General features: G+C 38.0%; 1 protein-coding gene and 1 pseudogene across 3 annotated transcripts in view; one reads left to right on the top strand and one right to left on the bottom strand.

Moving 5' to 3' along the window:
• ZNF654 (zinc finger protein 654) overlaps positions 1–12,675 on the bottom strand; it is a 92,579-nt gene that overhangs the window by 62,201 nt on the left and 17,703 nt on the right. The window contains exon 2 of one of the 3 annotated variants that reach the window (XM_041734767.1): positions 3,086–3,231. The exons of the other annotated variants lie outside the window; for them this stretch is intronic. Coding sequence (XP_041590701.1) covers positions 3,086–3,231 — 146 coding nt within the window. The remainder of the gene's footprint in view (positions 1–3,085; positions 3,232–12,675) is intronic. 3 annotated transcript variants of the gene reach the window in all.
• Positions 5,889–6,449, top strand: LOC121479278 (annotated as a pseudogene).

Raw genomic sequence — 12,675 nt, 5'->3', positions numbered from 1 at the left:
AGTTTGTCAATTATAATCAAAAAGTCCAATTTTATCTCCCAAGTTCATTTGGGCATCATAAAAAAATAAAATAAAATAAAATATTTTTAAATAATAGTTTTCTTTACATTGCATTGCTCTTACAAACTTCTTCTATAAGGTTATATTTTATTTTATTTTATTTTATTATTTTTTTTTTTTAAAGTTTTCTCGTGCCTTTTCTCTTTTTTTTTTTAATTTTTATTTATTTATGATAGTCACAGAGAGAGAGAGAGAGAGGCAGAGACACAGGCAGAGGGAGAAGCAGGCTCCATGCACTGGGAGCCTGATGTGGGATTCGATCCCAGGTCTCCAGGATCGCACCCTGGGCCAAAGGCAGGCGCCAAACCGCTGCGCCACCCAGGGATCCCAAGGTTATATTTTAAATCTTTCCTCCTACATTTTATTTTTCAGCTTCATTAGGGTATAATTGACAAACAGAAATTGTATATATTTAAGGTATACAACTTGATCTTTTAATATGCAGATAGTGAAATTATCACCTAAATTGAGCTGGTTAACATATCCATCACCTCACACAGAGAGACACAGAAAGAGAGAGAGAGAGAGACAGAGACACAGGCAGAGGGAGAAGCAGGCTCCATACAGGGAGCTGGATGCGGGACTTGATCCCGGGACTCCAGGATCACACCCTGGCAGCACTAAACCACTGAGCCACCCAAGTTGCTCACTGTATATCTTTTATATTTACTGTGCTAAGCATTTCTCGAGTTGAGTCTGGAAGTTAATGACTTTCAGTTCTGGAAAATTATTTTTTCTTTAAAATTTTCCTCCAGGGATGCCTGGGTGGCTCAGTGGTTGAGCATCTGCCTTTGGGTCAGGGCGTGATCTTGGAGTCCCGGGACTGAGTCCCACTTCGGGCTCCCTGCATGGAGCATGCTTCTCCCTCTGCCTGTGTCTCTCATGAATAAATAAAATCTTTAAAAGTATATAAAAAATAAAAATAAAGAATGAAATTCTCCTCCAATATATTTTCTATAAGTTCTTTTTCTAGAACTCCAACTAGTCAGATAATGAACCTCCTATATAAGGACACCATATCATTTTTTTTTTCTCTGACATATTCCTTCTCTTGGTTCTCTTTGACATCCTGGATTATTTCTCCAACTTGACTTTCCAAATTTCTTACAGAACTTTAAATTTTAACCATCATTAGATTTTCTTAATTTCCACAAATTCATTTTTAGTATGTCATTATTCTATTCACACAGCATGATATGTTGATGTTTTAATGCTACACATATCTCAACTCTCTCTGAAAATGTATACTATAGAATTTATACTTCTCTTAATTTTAAAATTTTCTTCCAAATTTATTTTGTTTTTACTGTATTTTTTGCATGTTGAAGGTATTCTTTAACTGTCTGAGGATTCCAGAATCCCCATTAATATTTAAGAATAAGTCCATAAGCAGACTAATTGGGAGCTCTATGAGCCTGTCTAGACCTTGATGACTGAGAAGTTTTTCTTCAGGGTAATTAAGTGATTAGTGCGCTGTCTCAAAGAGGAAACTTTAACTACCAGAATGCAAAGGTCACTGCTCCAAAGTCATTTTAATTCTTTAAGGGGGGAGGGGGGGGAACAGCAACTCTGTTTCCCTACCCCAACTTGGTCCTAAAGTCTGGTGAGTGGCCTGAATGGAAAAACTGCAATTAACTCCTTTATCTGCATTTTCCCAAAGTATCTCATACCCTACTCTCTATTTCATGCTGTGTATATTCAAATTCTACACCTTTCTACGATTCTAGGGGAAGGGGAGCAGGACAAACTGTTTAGACCTTCTATATTATAAGGAAGGGGATGATTCTGTTTTAACTGCTACAGTTTTGTAAAATGTTTTACAAATAATCAAGTATATACATACATAAAAATAAATATATAAAACAAGAATTTCACTAAATAATACTGATCCTACAAGACATTCTCTGAAATATTTTCTTTTTTTTTTTTTTTTTTTTAAATGTTTCTTTTTTTTTTTTTTTTTTTATTTATGATAGTCACAGAGAGATAGAGAGAGAGGGAGAGACACAGGCAGAGGGAGAAGCAGGCTCCATGCACCGGGAGCCCGACGTGGGATTCGATCCCGGGTCTCCAGGATCGCGCCCTGGGCCAAAGGCAGGCGCCAAACCGCTGCGCCACCCAGGGATCCCTCTGAAATATTTTCTAATTGTATTTTCTAATGTTGATAAATGATTTCACTACATGTTATTGTGACTTGTGATTTGAGGCGCACACACGCATACGCACACACATACACACACACTACAAAAAGCAAGTGAAGTTGTGGACTGCTCTGTCATGTTTCAGTAACCACTCTTCTATGTTCTCTCCCCTAGAAAATTTTTTCAATCTTTCCTTCACTCTCTACTTTTTCTTTTCTTCTCTACTTTCTTTTCACTGTATTTCTGTCTTTTACGTCTTTACTATAACTATAACAGATCTACGAGAGCAAAAACAATAAACACAAGTGCTCAATGTGATATTTAACTTGAATTCCTCTACAAGTATTTTTAAAAAACAGGAGTTTCCCCAAGTTCTTTCTGGCCTGATTTGAGGTCCCTCTCCTAACTATGATGGCCTCAATTGCTGTATTTTGGGACTTACCATTAAAGCTAGGGAATTAAAAAAGGAAAGTGATGGTAGTGACCATAAGAATCTATGCAAAAATTCTTATCTAAGTATGTCTTAACTTTGGTTATTAATTGATTGATAAACTTGGCAGCTCCCACACTAGGGGCATAAATATTCATGATTGTTAGGTCCTCTTGTTGGATAGATCCTTTAAGTATGATATAGTTCCAATTAACTCTAAAACTAAACGTAAATTTATGGTTTTATGTTCAAAGTTAAACCTAAAAACTTAAATGAAAATAGAAATTTTTTTCTTTTCTTTCCTTTTTTTTTTTTTTCATAATCCAGGGTTTGGGAAATTTCTTTTTAAGGGAAGGCATTAAGAAAGGCTCCTTCCACAGAGAAAATAATCAAAACCTAATTCTCAAATATGTCAAGAAAAATAATACTTTTATAGGAAGTAAAAAGTACTTACAAAGCAAGGCTACTCAAAACATACTGTACGTGCTCACATTCATCTGGGAATGATGCACTGGCTGATGTAAAACAGCAAAGTGCAGTCTGAAGAACCTGAAGCTGTGGCAAAGGGACCTGCCATCTTCCAGCATAATCTTCAACCACCTGATAGGGAAATAATCCAAAAAGTACGTTATTATAGAAAATGTTCTCAACATCTTGAGTTTAAAAATTTGATGAAACAACTAGTTAAATTAAAACATTAATTCAGCATGAATACAAATGATTTAGAGGGGGAAAACATTATTGTTTATTTTAATAATATACAATTGAAAATAAAATTTAACTATTATCTTTGAAAATGTGGGAAAAATAGCGTATGAATAATTTTACTGTTGAAATGCCAAATCTTTAATTAACTGTACCGCATATCCTTCATCTCCCATATCCAACCTTTGTTAAAACATCAATTATAAAATATTAAAATAGCTAGAGAGTAGAATATAATAACAAAATTAGAAATAAACATAATTACCATTACTACTTATTAAAGATTAAATTCTAAGCATTTTGGCACCAATAGGTATTAAAGATATAGTAGCATGATGCTCCAATTATTAAAGTTGAAGTTGTACAACATGATGGAGGAAAGGGTCCAGAATATAATTAGTCTTGGCTCTGTAACTTTACTAGCTTTATTAATTTGGATAGGTCATCTTCCTTCTCTATGCATTAGTTTCCTCAGTATAAAATAGAGATAATAGGGCTGCCCGTTTGGCTCAATGGTTTAGTGCCACCTGGCCCAGGGCGTGATCCTGGAGAGCCGGGATCGAGACCCACGTCAGGCTCCCTACATGGAAGCTTGCTTCTCCCTCTGCCTGTGTCTCTGCCTCTCTTTCTTTCTGTGTCTCTCATGAACAAATAAATAAAATCTTTAAAATAAATTTTAAAAAAATAGAATAGAGATAATAATGCTTATCTTGCAGGTTTACTGTGAAGCTAAATTAGGATAATTTGGGATCCCTGGGTGGCGCAGCAGTTTGGCGCCTGCCTTTGGCCCAGGGCGCGATCCTGGAGACCCGGGATCGAATCCCACATCGGGCTCCCGGTGCATGGAGCCTGCTTCTCCCTCTGCCTGTGTCTCTGCCTCTCTCTCTCTCTCTCTCTCTGTAACTATCATAAATAAAAATTAAAAAAAAAATTAGGATAATTTATGAGAGCATATTAGAACTATCAATGGGTATAAATTGTTAATTATGATTTCTTATATGCAAAACTATTATATTAAAACAATGTATTATATTTTTAAAATTCATCATATAAAACTGGTTGGCAAACTATGGCCTGCAGGCCAAATCTGGCCTGCCAGCTGTTTTTGTATGACCTACAAGCTAAGAATGGATGCTACATTTTTAAATCGTTGAAAAAAATATTTTGTGATGTCTAACTATCATATGAAATTTAAATTTCAATGTCCCTAGAGCTTTACTGGAACAGAACCAGATTCATCCATTTATATACTATCTATGGCTGTTTTCCTGCTATAACAATCAGTTACACAGTTATGACAGAAATCATATGGCTCACAAAGCCTAAAATATTTAATATCTGCCCCACTACAGAGAAAGTTTGCCAACTCTGTTTTAAAAGCTGAAAAAAATAGATTACAAAAGCCAAGACATTCAAGAGCTCAAGGACTTTTCACTCTCATCACTTTCTGTTAGGAGACAATTTTCCTTGGGTCTCTTGTATTTCTAGTTTTTCAAAAAAAGGCCCAACTGCCTTCATCTTTTCAAAGATAATCATAGGCAATGGCCTTGAAAAATACAGATAATGTCTCCCTCCTTAGAAGTGAGCCTGTTTACTATTTAGCACAATCCCAGTGTCATCTCCCTCTAGAGCAAAGGCTAGGCAGGCACTCTTGTAAACCATTATAAAAGATTAGGGTTCCTTAAAGTATGGCATTGAAAACTCACTGTGAGTAGAGAATCCACCTATGCCACTTACATCACTTTTATGAAAATTGAAGGTCAAGGGAAACCACTGGCCATCATAAGCATGAAGCTCATGCTGCTTGCAGTACATGAGAAATAAAGTCCATTATCTCTGACCCAGGAGTTTCATGTTTTCTGCCAGCATTCATCAAATTCTGGCAGGCTAACTTAGATAGACTCTTAGACCCTTCATGGCTCTCTGACAATTTCAAATTGCAATACCAGAAAGCTAAATGGACAGTAAAAATTACTACTAACTATAATGAGCCCAAATAGGACACTCTTCTAAACTACCAAAGGCAAAAAAAAAAAAAAAAGAGTTGGATAAACTGTGGTTCCCTGACTAAATTTTCTCTTCACTAAAGTGTTTGACCAGTTTATTAAGCTCTTTTTGGCCACCATAACACCATTCTGATGCCACCTAAAATATAGGTACCTGACAGTCTCATGTTTTCCTATCTTCCATCTCCAACAGTTTGCCCTAATCCATATCTACTTATAACCTTATTCACTTCCTATTTATGAGATGAGTTTATCCCCTTAGAAGAGAAACTTTCTATTTTCTCAGCTTCTATTCTTATAGCTTTCCTCACTCACCAAGATTCTGCTACTAACACACTGCCTAATCTAGCTGAGCTCAAACCTAACAAAATAAAAGTCCCTGTAGGCAACACCTCCAATAGTTTGCCAGAATACCTTTGAAGGGATATAAACAGAATTATTGAAATTTACATATCTTCTTACACTGTTCAATATCATGCCAAACACTGCTAACACACTATAACATTAATATAACACTTTAAGACTCACTATAACAGAGCCATTGATGCAACCACAATGCCCAAATGAAAGAAGCAGAATCAGCAGCAGCTGCCGCCACTGCAACAGCCCCTGATGCCAGAGCAGGAGGAGACTGGAGACAAGGAGGATGGGAGTCCCATAGGACCACCCAGCCTTCTGGGCCCTCCCCCCATGGCCAATGGAAAGCCTGATGACCCCAAGTCAGCTCTTCACAGAGGTCCTCCAGGATCAAGGGGACCAATGACTCCACCACTGCTGAGCCTCCCACCTCCTCCCAGGGGCAGAGGCCCAATCCACGGAGGCCTGGGCCCCAGGTGCAACCCATATGGTCATGGCTGGTGGAGGGCCAATACTGAACCTCCTTTTCCTGGACCAGTCCAAAGGAGGCTTTCACAAAGAGCAGAGAAATCCCCGAAGGCTCAAAAGTTGGTCTCTTATTAAAAATACCTGCCTGCCCAAGGATGGCCCCCAAGTTATGGAAGACAAATCCAACCACCCTGTCTGCTGACACTTTGCCAAAAAGGTCACTGTTGATATGAGGACCTCTGTGCCTTCTACCACCCAGGCGTCAATGGACCTCCTCTATGAGACTGTGCTGGAAGGAGTTCTCTGACCTAGTGACCATATATTTCCCTGTGGCCCTGTGATGGCTACTGTGAGGCTGTTCCACCCACCACCCTCAGTCAGTGACACCCACCCCCATCTGCCACCTCCCCCATTTGGGGTCCAGAGTTGTGTTTCATCACTGGTGCCCAGCGTGTGGGCTTTCTTCTGATCCAACCTCCAGACTCGCCTTTGGGACCCTACCTTTGCTCTCTTCAACTGCCTCCTGGATCCTCTTCCCCTTCACTGATTGACTGCTGAACGGGAAACCTCCTTGGAGCTGTTTCTTGTGCATCTGTCCACCCAGCCCTCGGTACTGCCCTCGATTCCTAAGAGCCCTGGAGCAGTTTCCTACCATTCCCTTCTTCTAGCTGCTTATTTTTAAGTCCTTTTTATGTGACAAACGCTACCCCCAAAGTTGCCAGTTGCTCTGTGAAACTCACCAGGTTGACCTGGGGTCAAGTATGGATGACTGGTGCAGAGTTACTTCCTGAAAGGCTACTCTCCCTGCTTTTGGATTTTGTAGATCCTGCATCAGTAGCATGATCCCCACCGCTCTGGCCTGTGACCACTGTGCTTTGTGAAAACCGTGCATCCCCTCATACGTAGCCTTTTTCAGTGTCCATGGCATCATTGTGACTTCCCAACACTAGAGTAAGTTTTTCTGCCAAAATGAGTGAGGCTCTTGATGCCCTCTAGACTTTCCACCTCCCAAAATGGGAGAATTGTGAAACTTTCCGCAAGACTGCCTCCCTGGTCTCCCCATTCTCCTGGTATTGGTTTTTCGGGGTTTGACACAAGCCCATGAGATGTCCTCTAAAGCCTCTTACGGGCTATCCTATCTCCTCTCCAGCCCACTTTGGTTAGAGTACGTCATTGTGAGGCCACCAGCCCTTTCGTCTGAATTCTGTGAATCTCTACCTGGCCTACCCTTGGGTGGAAGGAACCTTGATGGTACTGTCGCCCTCGTCTAACCTTCTTCCCTTCATCCCTGGCACTCGTTGTTTTCTGTGAAAACGGCAGTGAACAGGTTCGGTTCTGCACTGGCCCTGAGGAAATGGGTCAGGAGTTGTGTGGGCAAGAGGGAAGGATGAGAGCTGCTGGAGAACTGAGAATGAATTATTTTCTTTTTAACATTTTTTTATATTAGTAATAAATGCAATGGAAACAGACAAAAAAGACTCACTATAACACTATTTCTCTCTTAAATATTTTCCTTAAAACATGTGAAACTATGCATTATGTTGCCCTTTTATTTTAAATTTTTCTCCTGTGCCATCATAAGCACTCAGCTAATGAGAGTAGACACCATGACATCATAATTTGAACATGCTCTACCAGGCCAAAGTATAGCAAGCAACATATCTTTCATTTTTCTTTCTATTTTGGACTCTAACAAAGAACAGTCTTAACATAGTAGCCAGAATAATGTTGTAGTTCCTGCAAACAAAGGAAAAAGCATTTACCTGGATCTTTAAAATCAACTATTGCTACAGTTCTAAATTCTTCAAGAAAATAGTCTAAGAAATGGGATAAAGATCAATTGTCCAGTAAAGACTGGTAAAAAAAAAACTTTCTATTTTCTCAGCTTCTATTCTTATAGCTTTTTTTCCTTTTTAAAAAAGTATTTTATTTTATATTCATGAGAGATGGGGGGAGGGAGGGGCAGAGACACAGGCAAAGGGAGAAGCAGGGATGGGTCCCCCATGAGGGACCCAATCCCGGGACTCCAGGATCCTGCCCTGAGCCAAAGGCAGACGCTTAACTGCTGAGCCACCCAGGAGTCCCAAAACTTTTATTTTTCCTTCATTTTGAAGAGCATAACAAACATACTGCAATGCAATTTACTATAATTTTTAGGAACTATATGAATACCGCTAAAAGAAGTTACAGCTGAGGCCAAAAGCATGGCATGATATAAGGGAAGTTGAAGAGAAGGGCAGAGCTGCCCTTTGGCAGACTGCCAAAGATGCTGGAATCCTGCAATGATCCTACAGCACTTTCTCAGCTCTCTCATTTACAGGAACATATACCCAAATCTAAAAGGGATATAGTATATACTACATACTGCCATATCTTAATTTACCAAGGTAAATTATTATGAGGATGAGCATAGATTCATTCTTTGGCAAAATTGTCAAAAGTCAGACTTACTATAAACCCATTCAGTTAAAATTATATTCATTATTTAAGAACATTAAGATACATCATCCAAATCTCTATGGACTGAAATGTGTCTCCCTAAAATTCACATGCAATCTATGCACTGAATGAATTTGCTGACTTTCTAAATATATAAACATTACAATGGACATTATAAACATATATTATTATATACATATAATAACATTTTGTGGTGCCAGAAAGTCATGAAATGCTGAATAAATGATGGGGTATAAGAACACAGGAGCCAACCTGAAGGAGCTCCTACCTGCCAAAGCTAGAATAATTTAAGCAACAAAATAAGTGATAATATTAGACTTTTAATCCATGGAACAAGATAAATATCCAGGAGTCCACAGTGATATAAATAATCAGATAAATAAATGTTAGAGATGAGACAGCTCTTCCTCACAGTAAAATCCCAATTAATAAATACAGAAGCAAAGAGAGAGAGAATCAGCATTAGGCAAATACATAGTAATGAATGCTACAGACAAGATCCATGGATCAATACTAGTATTTATGGGTAAAAGTTTGAGGCAATGCAGGATTTGCAGTCTCAAATTATCTCCCCCAAGACATTTATCAACTAAAAATAGAAAGATAGTAACTAAAGTGTATAGAAACCACACAGACCCAAACTTAACCAAATCATCAAGGTAAATATCACCAGTAAGTAATAAAATGTATCATTATCATAAATCTCTTGGTATGGCAAACCAAGAAACAATAGCATTTTTGCAGTACTTTGCCAAAAATGCCTAAACTCATTCCAATCATGAAAAATTATCAGACTGAAGGTTGTTTTACAAAAAAATTAATCAATATTCTTCAAATGTGTCAAGGTTGTGAAAGATGAGAAAAAACTGAAATACTGTTACACACTGGAAGAGACTAAGGGTAAATAACAACTAAATACAGCATGAGATCTAGAAATAACATCCTGGAACACAAAAAAAAATTAGTGGAAAAACTTAAATTTTTTAATACATTTTTTTTAGATTTTGTTTATTTATTTGAGAGAGAGAGCACAAAAGAGCAAGAGTGCCGGAGCTGGGGGCAGGCAAAGGAAGAGGGAGAAGCACACTCCCAGCTAAGCTGGGAGCCTGATGTGGGGCTTGTTCCTGGGACCCCGGGATCATGACCTGAGCCAAAGGCAGATGCTTAACCAACTGAGCCACCCAGGTGTCCCCAAAACTGAAATTTCTAATAACTTAGTGATTATTACACACCAATGTTGCTTTCCTATTCCTGATAATTGTACTATGCTTTCAATAAGCATAAAATTAGTTCAATTGTTAAAACTTTAAAGTTTTTTTTTTGTTCTCACCTTTTCCCTCAATGTTCTATTTTATTTTCTAGACGATATTTTATAACATAAGCACAATTCTACATTTACTTTCCCTGCTTTGTTACTTAACTACACATCAAGATTTACCCTTATCTATGGGTATCTTTTTTTTTAGCGTCAGATGGAAAAAAAAATACATCAGATAGATTGGCAGCATGCAGAAAGAGTACAGGTTTCAGAATCAGACCTGGCTTTGTCATTTATTAGCTTAGCAAACTTAGCAAAATTATACTTCTCAGTCTAAGTTTCCTGTAAAATGAATTTAGTATCTCACCTTAGTCACAGAGTGCCTGGAGAAGTAAGAGAATATATTACAATCCTGGATAATTCCTGGCATACTCTAAGAAAACGACAAAGGTAAACTCACTTTTTGACTGTTTCATTGTATCAATGTTAACTGGTTAATTGTTGGTTTCCAAGTGTGATAAATTACACAAACTTTATACACTTTTAGCCAGCAGATAGGCCACTCCCAAATAAAATCTATTCAAAAGCTACTGCCAAGGAGCACCTGGGTGGCTCAGGCAGTTAAGCATCTGCCTTAGGCTCAGGTCATGATCCCAGAGTCCTAGGATCAGGACCCACATCGGTCTCCCTGTTTGGTGGGAAGCCTGGTTCTCCCTCTCCTTCTACAGCTCCTCCTAATTGTGCCCCCCTTCTCTCTTTCTCTCTCTCCCTGCAAAATAAATAAATAAAATATTTTAAAAATTAAAAAAATTAAATAAGTAACAATTTCAAAAGCTACTGGCTAACTTTCAACTATTTAGCCCAATACTCATTGACAAATGATGAGTATCCTAGATACAGCAATACAAATAAAATGCCTCATGCCTGAGGATACCTGAAGATTCTTTTTTTTTAAGTTTTCTATTGAGAATAAAAAAGGTAAAGAAAAGTTCTGTTCAAAACAAGAGTTACCATCATCTGACTTTTTCTATCAACATAATCATGTAAAGAAAATCTAAAATTAAAGTCATATTTAAAAAAACACCAAAATGGTTCAGAAATAGATCCTAATAAGTTAAAAGTTGTTTGAAATCTCCAAAGGACATAATCTTCAGTAAAAGACAACCTAAAATCCAGTTATTTTGGAGACTCAATTAAGCATATTGTTTATTCAGCTCACTACTCCTTAAACAGATATTTCTGTAACATTAAGGTCTTTAATAGGTTCTGTGAATGTAGTAAGACTCAACCATTTACAAAATGGAAAATGGAGTAAGGACTTCTAAATCTTAATATTCCATACAATCTTTTTTTAAAGATTGTATTCATTTACTTGAGAGAGCAAGAGAGCACTCACACACGCATGTTGGGAGGGGCAGAGGGAAAGGGAGAGAGAGAATCTTAAACAGACTGTACTGACCACTGAGCCCAGTGAGGGGCCCAATGTCAGGACCATGAGATCAAGACCTGAGCCAAAATCAAGAGTCAGATGCTCAACTACCTGAGCTACCCAAGGACCCCTTGATGTTTCCTACTATTAAAAGGAATCTTCGGGGATCCCTGGGTGGCGCAGCGGTTTGGCGCCTGCCTTTGGCCCAGGGCGCGATCCTGGAGACCCGGGATCGAATCCCACATCAGGCTCCCGGTGCATGGAGCCTGCTTCTCCCTCCGCCTGTGTCTCTGCCTCTCTCTCTCTCTCTCTGTGACTATCATAAATAAATAAAAAAAATAAAACAAAACAAAATAAAATAAAATAAAAGGAATCTTCATGATTATCTAGTCAAAGCTACAAACTAAACAAAAATATCCATTACAATATCATTCACAGAAGGCTCTCATCTTCCTGAGTTTCCTGCATCCCTATGGCACAAGACAAACCAGGGTCCTCCATGTGGTTGCATGAGTATCTGCTTAAAGATCCAACTTTCTAAATAAATACATACATACATACATACATACTTACATAAAAACCCAACTTTTCTCTTAAGTTGACCCAAAGAAAAAATAGGCTCATTTTAAATGTTCTAGACAAATTTTGATCCCTATCAATTATTCATGCAATTCCAAACTGATTAAAAAGAATATATTAAATGCTTCTCTCATAAACATTAAAATTGGCAAATAAAAAAGTGAACCCCAAAATATATGCACAAGCGAATGTGTCTGAACATCAAATCAGAATGTAAGATGAAGAAACCTCTGTGCATGCCAGCAGCCAGTGGTATACACGTTTTTGCGCACATAGAAATGACTTAACTGGCTTAGGCTAGGCAGAGCGCTCTGCATCTGACTTCAATTCAGCATGGCCTAGCCAGAGAGGGTATAGTAGGTATGGCTGAGGCACTGATTTTATTATTGCTTTTTTTTTAATCCTTTAGTCATATAGAGGTTTTAGACATTAATAGGTGGAAAATGTTTTGTTCTTTCTGGTTTCTCAACAATAACTACAAGCCAGAGAGGAGTAAACAGAAAAGTTGGTTAAATTCCGTATGCATCTTAGAATACTGGTATGTGAATTAGACGTCTAGCCTTTAAATTGTTATTCCTGTGGAATATTACTGAGCCATAAAAAAGAATGAAATCTTACTATTTGCAATGACATGGATGGAGCTAGAGAATATAATGCTAAGCAACATAAGTCAGTCAGAGAAAGATAAATACCATATGATTTCACTCATACGTGGAAAACAAATGCACAAAGGGAAAAAAAAAGAGAGACAAATCAAGAAGCAGACTCTTAATTATAAAAAC

This window comes from Vulpes lagopus, chromosome 20, assembly GCF_018345385.1.
Source record: "Vulpes lagopus strain Blue_001 chromosome 20, ASM1834538v1, whole genome shotgun sequence".
NCBI classification, from domain to species: Eukaryota; Metazoa; Chordata; class Mammalia; order Carnivora; family Canidae; genus Vulpes; species Vulpes lagopus.
The sequence above is the reverse complement of the archived record's forward strand: the minus strand, read 5'-3'. Positions and strand labels throughout refer to the sequence as shown.